Consider the following 22,279-nt stretch of genomic DNA (forward strand, 5'->3'; position numbering starts at 1 on the left):
AATTCTCACAAACCTTCAAACTTTTTCATTATTATTATATTTGTTATGGTGATCTGTGATCAGTGGTCTTTGATGTTACTATTGTAATTGTTTGGCATTTTTTAGCAGTAAAGTATTTTTAAATTAAGGTATGTACATTGTTTACTAGACATAATGCTACTGCACCCTTAATAGACTATAGTACAGCATAAACATAACTTTTATATGCACTTGGAAACCAAAATATTTGTGGGACTTGCTTTATTGTGATATTTGCTTTATTGCAGTGGTCTGGAACCCAACCCCAAAATATCTCTGAGCCATGTCTGGAAAGTGGTTGGTTGCCATCCAGGACTGGGTTGTATTTAAACTGTATATTCCACTAGATTTCCTTTAGCCAAATGCACACAACTGAACTCACATATGTTTTCAAAGCCCATGTGCCAGGCTTCCACTGGCATCCCACTAACCTTGAAGAATATGGAACTGACTAAAATCAAACATGTACTCACCGAGTATGTTTTCATGGCGCATTAGCACAGTTTGATAGATTTCCGTTTCTCGAAACCAGCTAGCTTCTTCAGTGGTAAAAAACACTTTGACTGCCACTTTCTCACCACGCCATTTACCCATCCACACTTCTCCATATCGGCCTTTACCAACTTGCCGAACCATCTGAATCTGTTTGGCAATAGTTCGCTGAACCTTCATAGTAAAAAGTAAAATGAGAAGAACATATTAAGATTGAGAAAGTGGTTTAATAGGCCATCCCATCAAAAAGGATGGTACATACAACCAACAAACTCGAAGATTAACATATATACAGTCAGCCTCCATATCCGTTCCGCATCCTTGGATGTGGAAGACCGACTGTATGGGACCTGAGCATCTGTACATTTTTGTATCTGCAAGGGGTCCTGCAACCAACCCCTGAGGTCGATCCTGAGGGAGGACTGTACTGTATTCAAAAGGAGATGAAACAATGTACAATATATTCTAAAATCACAAAATAACAAGTTAGTCAATGTGGCAGATTGTTTGCAAAAATGGACTATATAATTCCCCTCCCAGTACACACACCCTTGGGTAGTCTCCTCCAGACTCTGGGCTTGGCTTCATGTCTTGCTTTGGGCAAAAGAACAACAGGAATTGTAAAACAAGTGAAAAGTCTTTGTGCACCAGGGCTTGCCCTTTCTTGCCATTCTAGGGCACCCTGTGACCAAAATGAGCAAAACCACACCAACTGTTGGTCATGTACATAAACTATACCATTTGGCTCTAGCTGAGCAAATTCAGAAAAAGAACTGCCCAGAAGACCCACAGAATCATGAAAAATAACAAATGTTTGTTGTTTCAAGCCACTAAGCTTTGGGGTGGTTTATCATGTAGCAAAATCTAAATGACAGTTAAAAATACTCAACTCAGTCTGTAAGACCCTACATGATCTGGTCCCTGCCTAACTCTCCTGCCTGATCATTGACTTTAATCCCCTACCCTCACCCCTCTTATTTACCTTGTTTCAATTTTTAGAATTCACTCAAGCTCATTCCTGTCTCAATCTTTTTGCATGTGCAGTTCCCTTTACTTTTTCAGAAGCATTAGCAGCCATTCTAAATTAAAAAAACAACACTAAGGTCCCAGGTGGAAATGTAGTTAAAATGGGCTAGATTTTATGAGCATCTAAACTGACTTACTTTATGTATCACTTATTACAAATTCCTTTTGTGATTTCATTTTAGAAAGCCAGAATTATTGAGGTCTAATTTACATATACTAAAATGCACTCCTTTCGAGAACTGTGTTTTGACAAATGTATACAGTTATGTAACCACCAACATCACAGTTAAGATACAGAACATTTCTATAACCCAGAAAAGTTCCCTTTAGCGCTTGAAAGTCAATCACCTCCCCACCTACCTTGAGTCCCTGGCATGACTGATCTCTTTTCTTTCCCTACGGTTTTGAACATGACATAAATGGAAACATACAATAGGTAGCCTCTGTATCTAGCTTCTTTCATTCAGCATAAAATACTTTGAAATTTACCTGTGTTGCTATTGCATGGATCAGTAGTTTGTTCCATTTTACTGACAAGCAGTATTCTACTCAATGAAAGTACCACAATTTGTTTATCCATTTACCAACTGATGGACTTTTGGGTTGTTTACAATTTGTTATGAATAAAGCTGCTATGAACATTCACAGTCAGTCTTTGTATGGACATGTTTGCATATTCCTTCCGTAAACAATTAGCAGGATTGCTTCACTGTATAAAAAGTATATGCTTAACGTTTTAGTCAGCTATAAACCTGTTTCCCAAAGTAGCTGTATTCTGCATTTCAATCAGCAATATATGAGATTTCCAGTTAATTTTATTTATTTATTTGTTTGTTTGTTTGTTTATGGCTGCGTTGGGTCTTTGTCGCTGCACGTGGGCTTTTCTCTAGTTGCGGTGAGTGCGGGTTACTCTTCGTTGTGGTGCGCGGGCTTCTCTTGCTGTGGATCACGGGCTCTAGGTGTGCGGCCTTCAGTAGTTGTGGCACGCAGGCTCAGTAGTTGTGGCTTGCGGGCTCTACAGCGCAGGCTTAGTAGCTGCAGTGCACGGGCTTAGGTGCTCCGAAGCATGTGGGATCTTCCCGGACCAGGGCTCGAACCCGTGTCCTCTGCATCGGCAGGCGGATTCTTAACCACTGTGCCACCAGGGAAGCCCTAATTTATATTCTTTTCCACACTTAATATTCTCAGTTTCTGTCATACTAGTGAACATGTAGTATCTCACTGTGTTTAATCTGCATTTCCCTGATGATGCTGAGCATCTTTTCATGTGCTTATCTGCCATTCTTATATCTTCTCTGGGCAAGTGTCTGTTCAAATCGTTTGTCCATTTTTTTAAAATTGGGTTGTCTCATTACTGAGGTAAAAATTCTTCATATATTCTGCAACACAAATTCTTTATCAGAACTCCTTTGCCAGTCTGTGACTTGTTTTTTCACTTTCTTAACAGTGTCTTCTGAATAGGAAAAGTTTTAAATTTTAAGAAAGACCAATTTATCATTTTTTAAAGTGACTCTTGCCTTTTGTGTCCTAAGAAATCTTTACTCAAGGTCACAATAATTTTCTAAAACATTTTCTTTTAAAGGTTTTATACTTTAGTTTTTACATTTAGGTCTATGATCCATTTCAAGGTAATTTTGTATATGGAGTGAGATAAGGGTCAAGATTCACCTTTTGGCAAATGGATGCCCAATTTTTCCTGCACCATTTGTTGAATGGACTCTTTTCCCCACTGAATTACTCTGGCATCCAAATCAATTGATCACACATGTGTGCATCCATTTCTAGACTGTATTCTGTTCCACTGATGTACATACCTATCCTTATGCCAGGATCACACAGTGTTGACTACTGTAGCTGTACAATAAGCCCAGAAATCAGGTAGTGAATCCTCTTTATTCTTCTTCTTCAAAATTGTTTTGGCTCTTCTAGGTCCTCTGCATTTCCAAATAACTGTTAGAATAAGCTCATCAATTTCTACAAAAGTTTGCTCTGATTTTGATTTGGATTGAATTGAAACTATAAATCAATTTTAGGATAATTGAAATCTTAATACTGAGTCTTCTGATTCAAAAACAGGTTAAAAACCTTAACGCTTATTAAGGGTTTTGTTCACTTCTTTTGGCAATGTTTTCTGATTTTTTTTTTTTTTTTTTTTTTTTTTTTTTGCGGTACGCAGGCTTCTCACTGTTGTGCCCTCTCCCGCTGCGGAGCACAGCTCCAGACGTGCAGGCTCAACGGCCATGGCTTCACGGGCCTAGCCACTCCGTGGCATGTGGGATCTTCCCGGACCGGGGCATGAACCCGTGTCCCCTGCATCGGCAGGCAGACTCTCAACCACTGTGCCACCAGGGAAGCCCCATGTTTTCTGATTTTAAGTGTACAGGTCTTACATAAATTTTAAGTTTATTCCAAAATATTTCATGTTTTTGATGCTATTTTAAATGATAGTGCTTTTAAAATTTTAATCCCTAATTGTTTATAGCCAGTGTACATAAATTCAATGATTTTTGTACAATGACCTTGATAAACTCACTTATTGGTTGTTGTAGCTTTATGTTATCATCTTTGAGATTTTCTATGTAGACAATCATGTTGTCCACACTGTCCTTTCCAATTCCATTACAGAATTACCTGATTCAATGAATTTTATAATTAGAGATCAATGTATTTACTTTAAACAAACCAACTAAACACAGAATTTAAAATCTATCTAGATATCTAGTATTTATTATAAGGGCCCCCTTGACCCCTAAGTCTGAATATTTCTATATATATAATTCTCTTAGAATTATTTACAACTCACTTTAACATCATTTTTATGAATTGTGTTTCGGTAACATAGTATTATATTGAGGGAAGTATCCTCTCTATGAAGATGATCTGTGGGAGTAACTTCCTTTTGATTTCAGAATCTGAAATAGTTATACTTCTCCCAACCAAGCAGTTTAACCTTACAGATGCAAGGTATTTTACACCTGATTCCTCAAGTTGGCTGTTAAAAACCTGTGAGCTAATGTTAACACTTACATAGCACTTCATGACCACATTTTCTCTCTTAACCTTGCTTGTAACTCTACCTTACTTGTCTATTCAATTTTTCTTATTTCATATTTCTTATTTTAACTAATTTCATCTTGCATTACTGTAACCATCTTTCTAAATAAGAAGGGAAAAAAGTGTGTCTAGTAAAGTCCCATAATATGTAATTATTAAGCTGTCTACCATCATATGACAACACATTCTGTATTAATAAACCATTCATGTTTATATGACATTTCAGCTTACCAATAAGGGTAGTCCAGATCCACTACCAGAACTTTGTGACTGGTCAATAAGGTCTTTTAATGATTCCCCAACTGGAATAAATGCTTCATCCTGTTCCAAGTCACGATTGTAACGGCGTCTGCTTGAGATGCTCTTGCAATAATGTCTTTTAAAAAAGCAGAAAATAATCTACATTAACATTCTAAAACTATAAAATTCTAAGGTAAGAAAAATCTTGAGGTTGTTGACATTATCATCCTTCCTTCATCACATGGGTTCATATCCAAATTAGTCTTATCATAGAAAAATATATCCTCTGTTAAAATAATGTCCAGAAATGGAGTTTATGAGGTAGAGAGCTATATACTATCTTAAAACGGAAAGACGTCCATGGTACATTGGCAAGTGAAAAAAACAGATCAAAAAACAGCATGTAAAGTATGATCCTAGCTATAAACGTTTTAAAATTCTATGTATCTATACTTGTCTAAAAGGATCAGAAATATATCAAGTTGTATATAATAGTTATTGCTGGGAACGTAGGAATATTTACTTTCTACTTTACATATGTATTTTCATCTGAATTTGTAAGCATGCAGTTTTGCATCAAAATGAACAATAAATATACTTCCATTTTAAAAAAGAGTTTATGGAAAAGGAATCAAACAAGTTCTCTTAATTCATTCTAATATTTTCAAAGGCTTTTTAAAAAATTTCAAATTATGAAATGTTTCAAACATGTAGGAAGGTAGAGATTAATTTATTTGGCACCCATGTGTAAACCATTTAAATTTAATAAATATTGACATTATGCTGTTTATTCTAGATATATTTTAAATAAATAAACATTAAAATATTTGCAGCTGCAGCCATTTCCCTCATAATTCCATTTCCCTCATTTACTCCTAAGAGACAAACACCATCCTAAAGGTGGTTATATCCTTCCTATCTATGTATTTATACCTTTACCATAAAAGTATATATTCATAAACAGCATCGTTCCTCTGGACACAAATGGCATATGTTGTATTAATATTTTACATCATGCTTTAAAAAACTCCTTATGTATTACATATTTACCCATGTTGATACATGTTAAAAAAACAATAGCTCATTTTTATTGATGTTGAGTGTGTGTCAGGCAGTGTTTTATGACTTACTTCATCTTTATTAAACTCCTAAGAGGTAAGTACTATTGTTTCCATTTTACAAAAGAGAAAACCATGTCCCAGAGGCTCATCATTTGTCCCAAGTCAGACAGCTGGCTAATTATTCTCCAATACTGAGGCAAGACCCTTCTGAGTACTATAACCAAAACCCCATGAATTATGAGGTTTTCAAGTCACATAGCTGGCGGGAACAGATACTATCCCCAGTCTTGTGTGAGCACTGAATACTGTTTGCTTCAATCTTTTTTGTGTGTGTGTGTGTGTGGTACGCGGGCCTCTCACTGTTGTGGCCTCTCCCATTGCGGAGCACAGGCTCCGGACGCACAGGCTCAGTGGCCATGGCTCACGGGCCCAGCCGCTCCGCGGCATGTGGCATCTTCCCAGACCGGGGCACGAACCCATGTCCCCTGCATCGGCAGGCGGACTCTCAACCACTGCGCCACCAGGGAAGCCCTCCTTCAATCTTTTCAGCCGTTCTTTCCCAGCCTTAGGTGGTTTCCTCACTTGAACACACTGATCAAGATTCAGCTGAATATTCTATGGGAACGTTCTGAAGATGTCTGGAGTTCTTTCTCTGTGAAACTCTCCTTTCCAGTACTCTGTACCTATGAACTATAGCTGCTGCTCTCTCCCCAAACTCTCAGCTGTATCTCCTCGATTCAGTGTCTGCTGGGCTATACCTGAGTTCTTCCTGTGTCCCGCAGCCAGAAACTCTCTTCAGGGAGTAAGCTGGACAATCACAAGACTCACCTCATTTGTTTCCTGTTTCTCAGGGATCAGTGCCCTTCCCTGGCTGATTGGCAGCTATTAGTATGTGATTGGGGCTTACTGATTACAGGTTTCACTGTAAGACAATCTGCTTGGGCCATTTCACTGGACTTACTAGAGACAGAATACTCAGGTCTTTTTTCTTGGGCTAGATGGGTTTTCCCCAAGAACAATCTTATATGTTATCTAGAGGGAACATGCTTGGTTAGCAGGGTTCTGGAGGGTGGGGGGGCCCACAAATTAGTATGTAAATATTCACTTTACCTCCTTATTTTTATTATAATACCTCACCCTCAACAATGGGATACCACAGCTGAGAACATTTTTGTTCTTTTCAGAGACTACACTTCTAGCCTTCTGTTAGAGAGATGGTGGAAAGTCACATCATTATTCAGAAAGAGTAGGGATCTCAACATCTGTGGTACTTGGCATCCAAAATGGCCCACAAAATTTCTCAACTCCTGGTATGCCTGTCCTTGTTTACCTCCCTTCCATAAAGCAGGGCTGATCTCTGTGACCAACAGAATATGGCAGAAGTGATGGTGTCACTTCTGCGTCTAGATCATGAACAGCACTGCAGCTTCCACCTTGGTCTCCTGGATCACTCACTCTGGGGGGTGTGGGGGGAGCCAGGCTTCATGCTGTGAGGAAGCTCATGCAGGCAGCTCAGTAGAGAGGCTCACATCAGAGGAACTAAGGTCTCCTGCCAACTTGTGAGCCTCGGAAGCGAGCTATCTTGGAAGGGGATCTACCAGCTCCACTCAAGCCTCCAGGTAAGTGCAGCCTCTGCTGACATCTGAGCCACCCAGTTAAGTCACTCCTGAAGTCCTGACCCACAGAAACAATGAGAGATAATAACTGCTGTTTCAAGCCACTAAGTTTGGGAGTGATTTCTTAATGCAGTATTGCACAACTAATACAGCATCTGACTTTCTAAAAACAGACTTTCAAGCAATCCTCTTGGTTTTACTGACCTCCTCAACTTCACTACCATAGATAACTGCTACTGCCAATTGAGCTTCTTGGGGAATTTTACAGTATAAACTGGTTGCTGTTTGTCTTTCTCATTTTCTAGCCTGGGATTCAGATTTCTTAGGTCTACAATGTCACTACTCATCCATGAGCTTCACAGGTTCCACAGCTTTTTGCTGTTATCTTGTCTCCTTGTCCTAGTTGGACAAAAAAGTTAAAAACTCTTTATTGCTGTTTTAGTGGGGCACAACAAAAGTAAGTATGCTCAATCTACTTCTTTATCTAAAAAGTCTATTATCAAACATTTGAATCTTTGCCAGTATAATGGGTAAAAAATCTCAGTATGATTCTAATTTATATTTTTCATATTATGAGTATTCTTAAGTCATCTTTTTATTTTTCTTTTAAGAGCCATATGTATTTCTCTTTAGGTAAAACATATGCTCATTTTGGGGGGCCTAATTTCCCACTGAATTGATTTTTTTCTTTTTGATTTATAGAAGCTCTTTATATTTGAGAAATCAGCTCTTTGTAATATAAGCTACGGATATTTTTCACTGTTGGTCTGTCTTCTGACCATTTATGGTGGTTTCTACCACATAGTAAAGTTTTATTTTTATGTAGTTGACACCATCAATCTTTTCTTTTTTAATTTTAAGGTTTTTGTTTTTTGGTTTTTTTGCTTGTAAGCTTTGTGTCAGACTCAGATTATTTTAAAAAATTCTTCCAAGGTTTGTTCTAGTATTTTAATCAATTCAGTTTATATATATATATATATATATATATATAGAGAGAGAGAGAGAGAGAGAGAGAGAGAGAGAGAGAGAGAGAGAGAAAAGGAGAGCGAGCACCCCAATCTGGCTAAAATTTATTTCAGTGTACGGAATTGATTCAACTTCATTTTCTTCCATATAGCTATTCACTCCCAAATCCATTTACTGAATAAGCCAACTTTTCCTCAGTGATCTGAAACGTTACCTTTATCATATACTAACTTTCTTTATATACTTGGGTCTACTTATGGGTCTAGTAACAAATTCCACTGATCTCTGTTTATTCATATGCAGTAAGATAATATTTTATTATTGAAGTTTATGCCCTCCTCTTATTGCTCTTCTGGCAACTGTCTTCTGAAATCATGACTAAATGCAAACAATTCTGAACTGCCAAATAACTAAAGAATGATAATACATACAGTTGATTTCTTGGGACAGGTTTTTAAATTTAGATATAAGAAAGTTCAATATTCTATAAATAAGAAAATCTTAGGTACTCATGAACGTAACAAGAAGTATAATGTTGTGTCCAATTAATTGATTAGTAGTAAGGTCCTCTGTTCCCTTAAGAAAACTATAATATAGTTAATTAAAGGAGATAAACAGAAAATACAAGTTAATGGTTCCTGAAATACATTCAGTGTCAATGGTTTCTGCCTACTGGCTTTAAGAACAACTGTTTATATCGAATATTCAACAAAATATTTTGCATCAAAGTAATTATCTTACTTGTAACAAAAGCAGCTGGAGAAGATGATCATAGCAATTATGCAGACAGCCATAGAAATGAGCAGAGCTAGCCATCGAATGTTGTTGCCATCGAAAAATGGACCTGATAATGGAAGTAAACAATGAAAAAGACATATTATCTTTTGATCACATCTTAAAAGGAAAAAATAACTTGTAGTGTTGAACTGTAGAAAGCGTGCTTGTTGTTAAAACTAGCGAAAATATTTTACTGAGAATCATGATTGCACTTTTCTCTGCTAACCTACCTATAACAACAGGGGGCAGTGTAGGTTGTAAATACTGGTTACATAAGTTGGTCCGACAACATTCTATTGTCCGGCGTAGCTGGGCTTTTGGTGAATCCTAAAGGAAGAAAATTAGAAATAATTTGATACATGAAACTGATAATTAATTTTAAAAATATTCATAAAATACAGTTTCTAATTCAGTGAGTGAAAAGGACCTGCTAAGTTTGTGTGAAAGTGATTATTGAAAAATTTAAATCTATGGTGAAATAGTGTTGTAAAGACTCTAAAATGTTTTTTCTTTTCTTTTTTTTTTTTTTTTTGCAGTATGCGGGCCTCTCACTGCTGTGGCCTCTCCCGTTGCGGAGCACAGGCTCCGGACGCGCAGGCTCAGCGGCCATGGCTCACAGGCCCAGCCACTCCGCGGCATGTGGGATTTTCCCAGACTGGGGCACGAACCCGTGTCCTCTGCATCGGCAGGCGGACTCTCAACCACTGCGCCACCAGGGAAGCCCTAAAATGTTTTTTCTTAAGGAGAATGTATGTATGTGGATGGTGTGTTAGAACACTAGACTATAACTTAATTACAGATAAACAAAAGTTTATATATATTTTTCACCCAAAATTTGGCATATCTTAAGATATGACTATTCATTTGTTTTTAGTAAAAAAGTATTTAAAATCATGAGATCTTTTCCTAAAAAACATGGGTAATACATTTTATTACAGTGATAAACTAGCAGGGTAAATATGATCTCGTAGTAGTATTGAGACTTAGTTGGATGAGACTTAAGATCTGACTAAAAAGTGGAGCGTGTCCTAGGCCAAAGAAATGACAGGTTAGAAAAGGCAGTCAAGTAGGCAGAAGATACAGTTGATTCTGCCTATAACAACTATGTCGAAACTAATGAACCTGATACGGAAGCAAGTTGAAGTGTATATGTGGTGAGGATAAGGGCAAAATATAGAAACAATATTTCTGAGAGTTTCTGGGAGACCACCAACCAGATATGTGTCCCTAATACATCAGAAAATGAGCACAGGGAAAGACTATAGTCATGGGAACAGATACCAAAAATTATATGTGAAGTTTTATTTGATTAAAAGTACAGTATTTGAGAAGTTCTTAACTTGAATGCTGACATTTCAGCACCACCTGGAAGAAGTGCCATGCTAGACCAAAACAGTAACAGAAAGGAATTGTCTGTCATCATAGAAGTAGCAAGAATATAAGCAGAAATCAACCTTCTTATTCTAAAATATCAGATGGGCAGAAAGGAGAAACCCCGATATAATCAGGTATTCCTTTAAAAATGTGAAAATGAGATTCCATAGGGGAATCTATATGGGATTCTATAAGGGACTTGAGATTATATAAGAGAAGATAAGATGGGTCAAGAGTACTTGGAAACCTCCAAAAGCACAAGTTTTACACTTTAACTGAATTTTTAACTTTCTAACATTTTTTTTTACTTTTAAATGATCATAAAAAGAAAGAGAAAAGAGAGACATGTCAGAAGTTACACAGGTGACTCTGAAAAAAATATCCCAGATCTAGAGAAAACTTACATGAAGGATGGAATGAAGAGTATACAGCTAAAGATGAATAAAAGAAGTGTGAAGCATCCAAGAATAGTCCCAGTATGGCTAAAGTTCAAAATGAGCTCAGCCTTGCAGGACAGAAAATGTAAAGAAAAATCAGGAAGGAGTTTTTGGCAGTGCTTGAAGAAAGACCACCAAGCAATGGATGTAGTATTGCTGACAAAATACTAGGTAATGGAGGACAAAGAAAATGAACACTTCCTTAACTCTCGTTTTGTTTCAGTCTTCTCTATCAAGGATGATTGCAGGAATGAAGAAGGCAGACCAAACGCTAGTAAGTGGGATTGGTACCCCAGAAGTATGCAGAGACCCTACAATGTTTTTGTGTTCTGTCTGAATTCCCATCTTCTCAGCTAGGTGAATTACATCACAGGAAGTTGAGAGCACTTGGGAGAAGGCTGAAAGTGGTATGATTTAAAGATTTTAGAAACAAGGAGTGCTGTAAACTAGATAGCTAAATGTAATATTAAATTTAAAAGGGAAAGAAAGACTTTGCCAACAACAGATTGGGGGAAGCACAGTATTATGGAAACAACAAGGATTTTGGAATCAAATAGCTTAAATCATAGCTTTGCCATTTATTAACTTTGTGACCCTGAGCAATGAACTTACTTCTCTCTGGGCTTTAGTTTCCTCTGCTATAAGATGGAGGATAAAAAATACCTGCCTAATAGGGTAACTGGGAGAAAATGAGGTAAAATATACCAAGCACTTAGCATATTAAATGCAAATAGTAAATGTTCAATAAATTAATTCTTCTTCCTCTAGTGAATGTGACACAGATCCCAGTTGACATTCTAGAATAAGTCACAAATGCTTGTAATCTCCTGGAAGACTCAATGTGGCTTCACTGAGAACAAGCAACATGAAACTCACATCTTTCTTATGTAGGTTAACTATATATCTGGGTAGGCAAAAGTTACGTGTGTATAGATTATGAAGTTGGGTGACACAAGCTTTCCGGTTCCTGCACTCCCCACTCCCATGTTCCACACAAGTCCATTTGTATCTCTGGATTTAGGTGGGCAATAAAAATCCTTGTGGGGAAAAAACTCACTTGGCATTCACAAAATAGGAGATTCTAACTTATTTAGTGAGCTTGAATGGGGGGCTGCAGATGAGGGGGAGTGGTATACAATAAAGGAACTGAAACCAAATTACAAGAAATGGCAGTGCGGTTTCTGAGAAATAATTCATCCTACTGGAAGAAACAGAATAAGCCAGATTTACCTACAGAGACTGGATTGTGTGAGGGAAAATCAAGGTCTGGGTGAAGCATGGTGATTATCACTTGAACTTGTTTTGATTCAAACCTGACAGTATGTGAAAGCACTGGGAGGAAAAAGCTTAGGTGCCAGGTAAATTAAGAGTAAGATATAGCAAGATACACAGAAAGTGAGATAAGTGGTGGTCAACATGTTTTGTCTGTGTAACCCCTAAATGAATTCTGAAAAACAATGTATCCCCTCATATATTTTTAGACTGACACCTAAAATTTTTCATCATAAATAGCTGCAAAGAATGTATTGACAATTACTTGCATATTGCACATATTTTAAAATAAAATTAAAATAACTCAAATCTATTCAGTAGAATCTAAATAATGTAGCAATTCAATACCCGTTATCATTATTTAAAAAAATAAATGGTCAAAATGCTTCTTTAACAATTGAAAATTTTATAGTGTTCCTTTTGCTCCTTGAGCTCCTATTCCGTTTCCACATTTTCCACAATAATTATGTCCTAATGTTCATGGAGAGGGGGAAGGGTAAGCCAGGCCGAAGTGAGAGAGTGGCATAGACATATATACACTACCAAATGTAAAACAGATAGCTAGTGGGAAGCAGCCGCATAGCACAGGGAAATCAGCTCGGTGCTTTGTGACCACCTAGAGGGGTGGGATAGGGAGGGTAGGAGGGACACACAAGAGGGAGGAGATATGGGGATATATGTATCTGTAGAAACGAACACAACATTGTAAAGTAGTAATACTCCAATAAAGATGTTAAAAAAAATTGTCCTAATGTAATATGTATCTTGATAAATAATTCTCTACATGAAAAATAAACATATATAATCTATTTTATTTCCTGTGATAGTATGTCTTTAAGCCAAAAAATTATTTTGGTTTGATTTATCATCACAATTATTATTAGTATAAAATTAATCAAAACTGTATATATAATCTTTATTAAAATACTAATATAAAAAGAAAATTTTATTGGAGAGGTATGAGATGAATGACACTTTTAAAAAAACTACTTCATAAATTCATGGATAATTACTTATTGCTAGAATGAGAAAGTTTGGCATTAACTTTAATCCTATTTTTATCTTTTCCTTTTTTGGGGTCAGTACTAAGATTCTTTGTTCACATAAACAAAAAGATGATAATGGAAGGAACTAGTTATGCCATTGTCCCCTAATTCTTTAGAGACCTTCCAATCATATGCTAAAACTCTTATAATGATCCTATTAGGAAAAATTATTTTACATGATCTAGCAAATTGGTTGAAAGCAAAAAATGAAAAACTACCAGATACGCAAATATATCTGCTACCCCCAAGTTCCCCACACTGATACTTAGATTTCGAATTATAACACTGTTTGGAAACTTGAGTATTTACATTCCAGGCCACTAATCTGGAAACTGTGACAAGGATGATTGTGAAAAGGAAGGAAGGAAAAGAGAAATTGCTTAAGAAGCTCTGGTCTCAGGCAGATCAATATTAAGCAATAGGACCTGTGGAAGTTCATGATAGGTAAACCGATCCCCTTAAAACTATCCATGTGCTTATGCGATCCTTGTGTAATGTAGTCTGTGTGCACCCAGGTATATGCGTAACCCAGTTTAAAGCCTGCTTGGTTACATCATCAATATGGTAAAAGCTAACATTTACTAAGTCCTTACTATGTGCCAGTTGTGCTAAACTCTTTGCATATATGCTACCTCTCATTTGACCCTTACAAGAACTCCTTTGCTGATGAGAAAACAACTTAAGAGAGTAAAGCTCCCTGCTCAAAGTTCCACACCTAGCAAGAGGCAGCATGTCCATCTGAACACAGACTGTCAAGCTTAACAACTAAATTACATTGATAAATTCATTTGGGACACATCTAGTTGAGGGGGCCTGCGAGACACTGGTTACTACTGTCAAGCTCAGTGCTTTAACCACAGAGAGGTCTTTCTTCAACATTTTAAAGTGATTAGACAGTGTACTGTTTGTGCGGTTGATAAATATGCAAATAGCATAAAACTGGAAGAGACAAACAAATCAGCATCCCCCAAATCCTGACAAATTAGAGCAAAGGATTAATTTTAATACAATGAAATTTAACTTAGACAAGTATGTGACAATTGTGTAACAAAACTCATTCCATTCCCACCTACTTGTTTGTGTCAAGAAACCAACAGCACCAATAAAGAATGGAAGAGATAAGGATGAGCAGTAGCATGAGTGAAAGACATGGGGATTTCAGCTGACAGAAAACTCCATATATTTCAAGAATATGGTATGACAATCAAACCTCTAACATGAGATTTGGCTGCATTTAGGAAAAGGGAAAGGAGTTACTAATTCTTGGGGTTTTTTTTTCTTCTTTTTTTCTGGCCAGACCACAGTCAGTTCTGCATCTTACACTGAGAAACTGAAGAGTGAGTAACTCTAAAGCTGATGATTATAAGGAGCCGTTGAAGTCATTCTGAACTACTATTTTCATTGGGCAAAGACTATAGGGTATGGGGAGTAAAGCAGTACAAAAAGAAATTTCTTCACATAGTAAAGGGCTACCATATTAAAAAGGGATTCAATTTGTTCTCTATCGTCCAAGGAAGTACAAAGGAAGAGAGACTTGCAGTCATTCAGAGTAAAAGCTTTCTAAGGATAAGGTCAGGTCATTACTACAGATGAAAAAGGTGGGCTTGGGAGGTAATGAGCCCGTCACTAGATGTGTAGCAAACAGAAAACAGATGGGATGCAATATGTGCAAGCGTGTGTGTGTGTGTGTGTGTGTGTGTGTGTGTTCGCGTGCGTGCATGTGTGGTTTCTATCAATCCTGAGAATTTCTCATTAATTGGAATAATTTTCTAAAATAGCTGAGGCTTAAATTTGTTAACAAACAGCTCTCTCTGGAGCTATTTTCAAAAACATTGGAAGGATCCCCTGGGGCAAAATTACTATACAGGATTTTGAAGAGATTAGGTTTATAACCCAAAGCCATCAATATGTTCATAAACTATTACTGATCCTCTGATTCCTTTGCTGTGCTGTTAAAGTAACTCCACTGAGATCTCCTTACAAGGACTTAAGGTCTCTAAGTTGTCTCAGAGAGATATAAAGGTTATTTACCTGTCACCTTAAAGTCTTTCCAGTCAATTTTATAATCCAGAAATAAGTGTGACAGTATCATTTTTTACAGGCTTGACAATTTAAAAAAAAAGATGATTTAAAACTTTTTTTAAAGTAAAATAGTCTGTAATTTCAATTGGCACAATCATACAGCCTGAAGCAAGAGCTAAGCTTCCTCCAATATATTTGCTTCCAGAACACACAGCAATGAGCAGACCAGGCACACTTCTCCTTGGGGAATCAGCTTTTCCTGTGGCCGCTCCCTTTTTTATTTCATAGGCCTCAAATTAGGTCTTACCTTGCACTGAAAATCAGATCCTTCATATTTCATACACCCTGAAGCCAGTGTGGTTTCTCCCTGGTCATCTTCTTCTATGATGGCAAAGCAATGCCCATTAGTTCTAAAAGAAAAAAAGCCAAAAAACCAAAAACCAACTTCACATTGGAAAGTACTAGTTAAATCTCAGTATGAATGTGACCAGTTACTGATGGCTTTTAGTTCTGAATTAGAATTACATTCACGTTTGACTTACTGGCAAAACAGTATGCGTTTTAAGGCAAATGAAAATTGTCACATCTGAACTAAAACCTAAAGGTCTAATAAAAATCCTGTGTCAGGTAGAAAAGGATTTTCTATTAAACAAGTCCCACCAAATATGAAATACTATGTAACTTCTTTGCTAATCATAATCATGTGATCACAGAAAGATGATTTATACAACTTTATAAAGTAAATAATCTTAACGTTTAAAAATATACTTAAAAATAACTTTGTCTCTTTTCATCCATAAGATTTTCAGTATTCCCATACTGTACATAATAATAAATAAAAACAAACTTTCCTGTGAAACATAAAAATAGATTCAATGACAAAGAAAAGTATATTTGGGAAGACCAGACTAACTAAGATCCTGAGAGGCACTTTTAATTTAACATGATAGGAAAAAAGGGAGAACTTTTGAATAGCTGAATTTTCAAGAAATTTATATAAATGGATTTGTATTTAATAAAATGTTATCAGGACCTCCCTGGTGGCGCAGTGGTTAAGAATCCGCCTGCCAGGGCAGGGGACATGGGTTCGAACCCTGGTCCGGGAAGATCCCACATGCTGCGGAGCAACTAAGCCTGTGCACCACAACTACTGAAGCCCACGCGCCTAGAGCCCGCGTTCCGCAACAAGTGAAACCACCGTAATGAGAAACCTGTGCACCACAACAAAGAGTAGCCCCCACTCGCCACAACTAGAGAAAGCCCGCACGTAGCAACGAAGACCCAATGCAACCAAAAATAAATAAATAAAAATAAAATAAAATAAAATAAAAAATTGGAAAACCCTAGAGGGGAGTATCTTTAAAAAAAAAAAGTTATCATTTTAGTACTAGTATGCCAGAATTTTCTCCTAATATATTCATTAGGCTTTCATGGGTAGGAAGAAACATCTAAAAGATTTTTTTGTGTCCCTCCTTACTGTTCATATCAGTAAGTATACTGCTTACAGTTAAAAGAATATTGCAGAATTATTCATTTTCTGAAATGAGAAAATGTTAAGTGTGAGGTGAAATTCTGTTAAAATTGATGATTCCCAGTTTTACTCTGGGTTACTAAGCCTCTAACAAATAGCCCACACAGATCAAGCAAGAACTACAGACAAGAAGTCTGGCAAGAAGTCTCTTGGTGACATAGGGAACACTCCCCTAACAACAGATCACCCAGTCTGCCACAGTAAAGTCAACCACCACCAGCACAAACAACAAATCTAAGACATGGTGAACGATCATATAATTTCAGTGTTTTATATGTATACATTTTGGCTTTATATCTGGTCACATTCAAAGAGCATAAAATTATTAGGAAAGTGCAAAACAAATCAATAATTATTGATTATTACACCTTTATAACAGGGAGACAACTGACTGATAAGATTGAGTCATTCAGGGAATTTTTTTGGCTAGTAAGTCAATTCTTCAATGTCCCCCAAGAATACGGAATATAATTACATGATCATATATAAATATTAATTAGTTAATATGAAATTAAGTAGAAAAATTAAAGTGGTTATATAAATCAGATTTGGATATGGGAGTTCACATAAGAAAATAACACAAAATTAATTAAATATCACAATATCATTCTTATAGACCTGCAAAATATTTCAAAATATTTAAATTTTAAATTTATTTATTTATTTAATAGGAAGGTTTTTTTTAAAAAAAATAACTATTTATTTATTTGTTCTTATTTATTTATTTATTTATTTATGGCTGCACTGGGTCTTTGTTGCTGTGCGCAGGCTATCTCTAGTTGCAGCGAGTGGGGGCTACTCTTTGTTGCATTGCGCGGGCTTCTCATTACGGTGGCTTCTCTTGTTGTGGAGCATGGGCTCTAAGCACGCGAGCTTCAGTAGTTGTGGCACGTGGGTTCAGTAGTTGTGGCTCGGGGGCTCTAGAGCACAGGCTCAGTAGTTGTGGCGCACGGGCTTAGTTGCTCCGTGGCATGTGGGATCTTCCCGGACCAGGGATCGAACCTGTGTCCCCTGCATTGGCAGGAGGATTCTCAACCACTGCACCACCAGGGAAGCCCCTATTTCAACCAATTTAGAATTACAAGGTTTTAGGTGAATTTTCAAGGTTTCTTTTTGGTAATCTCTAAGTTTTCTACAATGAATATCAATCACTTTATGATAAAAAGATCACTAAATAAACCCAAAATGCTAGACAAATACCAGATTCCTTTTAACTCTTTAAAACCTATATTACAATGTTACTCTAAGGAAATAACCATCAATCACTTAATAGTAATAAATGTTCCTATATAAAAAACAAGGAGCTTTTGGCCCTTTGGAAAAACCATATAAAGTTAAAGAAAAAAAATTCAGACAAGGTAAACAATTCTTAAAACAGTACTAAGTGCAACCCTATTCTCGTAACTTTAAGAAGAACTGCATAAAATACTTACATGCATGTGTTGTTAATAGCATCATCTGGGCAGTGTCCTGAGCAATAGCACTTTAAAAAAGGTAAGGTATCCTCTGGTGCTAAGGTTACTCCATTTTCTGACTTTTTCTGGTCGGAGTCTGATTTCATCCCGGTACCATGGAGCATACTGTCTAGATTCTGCCCTGCATTCAAACATGAAGTTGTAAATAAACCATTCGGAAAAGCTAATTATTTGATTCCAATTTTCAGTGAGAAGTTTCTAAGCTTTCTTATTGTATTAATTGCAGCTGTTGTGTTTTAATTAAAAATAAATTTCATTTATATGATTAACATTTATTAACAGCCTAAAATGCACAGAAAAACTATCCCAGGTATTGTGGGATATATGGAGATTATGTCACAATTTTTGCACTAGTGAAAGACAAACAAGAGTGGCACAAGGTAGAATATGGTCATAACTTGTAAGAAAGGTACAAAATCTAAAGCAGTTTCAGAGAAGAGCAAGATTATTTCCAATCATTAAAAAATATGTACAGCTGATTCACTTTGTTATACAGCAGAAATAACACACCATTGTAAAGCAGTTATACTCCAATAAGGAGGTTTAAAAAAAAAAAGGCAAATTACAGTTCTTTTTTTAGACTTTCTGGTTCAAAACTTGTGACTAGTTTAAAAAAAGTAAAGTCCTTTATTTGTACCTCTGTGTGGAAGTGAAATTACTAAGCATCTTGCTCTGGATTTTAATTGCTTAAGGGAATTATGAGAGCATGGGGACTAATCATATTATCTGGTGCCTTTTATCTCAAGGTCATTGGTTCAAATCCAGACTATGCTGCCAGAAAATGAAGGTCACTGGAGGGCAGTAGTTAGCGCATGGAAACAGAACTGTGTTCTTGCATTAGAGTCTCGTAGCCTCAAATGACAGATACTGTCATATTTGGTACTGATTCTTTCAGGCTGAAAGCAGAACAGAACTAAAACAACGTTTTAGTAATTCCTTTCTCCCTCTGAATCAGTTGAAATCAGCTAGGCTACTCCTTGTAGAGTTGATCTTCATGGAATGAAATGTAGAGCTAAAACAGGTATAAAATATTAAGAGAACTGTGTATGTATTTCATTATAGATGTTAAATAAGTGGTTCACAGCATAATGTGAACTTGACTTAAAATTTAGCCGTACTAGTGAGATGAACTTGAAAAAAGAAAAAGTAACACATACACACACATTGATAACAGGAAAAGAATGTGCTGCTAAATAAATTTTAGTGATTCCATGCCATAAATTTCAATAATGTTCACTTAATCCTATAAATTGCTACAAAATGTAGACTTCATTTATGTTAAGAACATCAACAAAAAAAAAGGGGTGGGGAAGAGTTTCAGGAAGGGAAGAAATCCACTGGGCTAGAAATGAGGAAATCTAGATTCTGGTCTACTATGTTCCTCCACCGTTTATCTAGCTGGATGATCATGGACAAGCCATGTCATTTCAAGCCTCATTTACTCAATAAGACTATAGGACTAAAGCATATCTGAGGTCTCTTAACCAGTTTTAAAATGATATTACAACAACAGAAGGAAGCAACAATTTAACTACGGGGACCAAATGGCAAATAATATATTTATGCACGCAATTAGTTTTTTCAAAAATCTAATGATACATTGAAAAAGCAGTATAGTGTGGCAGAAATAACACTGAAATAACAGTGAGAAGTCAAGGGTTCAAGTCCTGAATATCTCCATTGATAAGTTAGTCTCTGAACCTCAGGTCTCTATCTATAAAAAATGATGATAATAATTTCTGCCCAATTCAAGAGATTATATATAGATCAAATGAATGTACAATAAAGGGCTTAAATATAAAAGTGTATAAATGAAGACATTACTAATAACAAAGATCATACTAAAAGATCACCAATACCTTGAAAATTCAAAGTTACAGATGGTTAATACACATAACTTCCTAGAACACTGTCTGAATTTAAGAGATAGAAATATTTTAATTATGATAATTTGCATCTGAGGTTTATATTATCTCAAGTATTAATTAACAAAACACTGATTAGAGGCCAACTACGTGCAGGCAAGTTACGTCTGAACGTTGGAAACTGATGTGGTCCTTGAGAAACTTGGAAGGAGACAAAGGTGTATGTGTGTGGAGGGGATAAGCACATAAATAAACACAATTCAAAGAGTGATATAATACAAAGGTGCTATGTAAACAAAGGAAGGAGCCAATAACAAACTCACCCTAGGGCGTCAAAAGCAAAGAAACCTGAGCTATACCTTAAAGTTGTAAAATTTCACTGAACAGAGGCATGGATACAAAGAAAAATAGCTAGCAACAGCCTCTCTGTACTCTCTCCCTAGATGACAGCACTTATTCCCATGGTTTAAATAAATCTCTTCATTGATGGTTCCTAGATTTATCCCTTCAGCCTTGACTTGCTTAAGTAACTCAAAACTAACTCGTCTAAAATGGAATGCTTGACTTTTTTCCTCAAACCTTGTCCTCCCCAGGTCTTTGGCTCACCTTCCAAGATATATCTCACTTTTTCTCATTTTGGTCTAGTTCCTGCTATTACCCAGGCCCATCATATCATGTCACTTCCAAGATGAGACACTGATCTCCCTACTTCTGTTTTTGCCCCCTCCAACCCATTTCCCACATAGCAGCCAGAGTTATCTTACAAACCTAAATCTGATCCTGTCATTCCCTGCTTAATACCAATTAATGGCTTCATATACACTCAGAATAAAATCCAACCTCCTTCACCAGGCCTACTGAAGCCCTGCAGGATTTGGACCCTGTGGACCTCTCTCTCCCATCATGCCCAAACATGCAGCCCTGTGTCAGTTCCTAGAACACGCCAATCTCTTTCTACACACAAGTCCTGTGTTTACAAAGCATAAAATTATGAGTCCTGGTGTGGGCTGGAGCTATAGGTTATATATATAACACCACTCTAGCAATCCATAGTAATCTCTAAGAAATAACTTTTTTTTTTGGCTGCTCTTCGCGGCATGTGGAATTTCCCGACCAAAGATTGAACCCGTGCCCCCTGCAGTGGAAGCAGGGAGTCTTAACCACTGGACCACTGGGCAAGTCTGAAATACCACTTTTTCTACATTGGTTTTAGTTCTTTTCCTTAAGAGCAAATATTTTTATCTTATTATTTGAAGGGAACTATCAAACTAATCTTCTTTGAAAGGAAATGTAATAAATTTTGCTTATATTTCAGAGAAATATAACGCTTACTAAGATTTTTCACTTATGCCTGGTAACTAATTACCAATTTATTTCATCTAACAAAAGTTTATTGGGACTTCCCAGGCGGTCAGCTGGTTAAGACTCTGCGCTTCCACTGCAGGGGGCACAGGTTCGATCCTTGGTTGGGGAACTAGGATCCCACATGCTGTGCAGTGTGGGGAAAAAAAAAAAGTTTATTATATAACAACTTAGGATGGGGAATGAGAATTTTGTATCATATTGTCTCTGTGTGATCTATATAGATTAAAAAATTTTAATACTAAATACTGATTACCTGGGAGTAAGGTAGCAAATACAAATGTTACTATTAATTTAACTCATCTTCAAAACTGACAGCTTTGGTTGACACTGATCAACAAGGCATCTAACAAAAGACGTTAAAATAAAGATGTTTTATTAAATAATGTGGTGTTTCACACAAAAAAGTAGCTTTTGCAAGAGTGCTTTTATATTCTCAGCATGGGTACTAAATAAGGGTACTAAACCTAAGACAAAATACAAAGAAGCTACAGATTTCATTATTCTGTTCACTCAAATGAAAATGTCAAAAGATTTATGCTGTTAATCGTAATTCTTATTAGCAGATTTTAATCATCACTGTGAACAAAACATTATGAAGAACAATCTGTGAAGATATAAACTTAAGAGAACGGAGATGTTCAG

The 22,279-nt window shown here is 36.5% G+C and overlaps 1 protein-coding gene across 3 annotated transcripts in view; it reads right to left on the reverse strand.

The window, feature by feature from the left end:
* The window catches only part of BMPR1A (bone morphogenetic protein receptor type 1A), a 147,259-nt gene that overhangs the window by 8,959 nt on the left and 116,021 nt on the right, over nucleotides 1-22,279 (reverse strand). For all 3 annotated transcript variants that reach the window (XM_060103272.1, XM_060103254.1, XM_060103263.1), the window contains 6 exons: nucleotides 18,366-18,528; nucleotides 15,709-15,811; nucleotides 9,481-9,577; nucleotides 9,215-9,317; nucleotides 4,822-4,966; nucleotides 492-684 (listed from right to left, as the gene is read on the reverse strand). In XM_060103272.1, the coding sequence (XP_059959255.1) occupies nucleotides 492-684; nucleotides 4,822-4,966; nucleotides 9,215-9,317; nucleotides 9,481-9,577; nucleotides 15,709-15,811; nucleotides 18,366-18,511 (787 nt within the window). In that variant the 5' untranslated portion in view covers nucleotides 18,512-18,528. The remainder of the gene's footprint in view (nucleotides 1-491; nucleotides 685-4,821; nucleotides 4,967-9,214; nucleotides 9,318-9,480; nucleotides 9,578-15,708; nucleotides 15,812-18,365; nucleotides 18,529-22,279) is intronic.

Source organism: Mesoplodon densirostris, chromosome 1 (genome assembly GCF_025265405.1).
Source record: "Mesoplodon densirostris isolate mMesDen1 chromosome 1, mMesDen1 primary haplotype, whole genome shotgun sequence".
Lineage (NCBI taxonomy): Eukaryota > Metazoa > Chordata > Mammalia > Artiodactyla > Ziphiidae > Mesoplodon > Mesoplodon densirostris.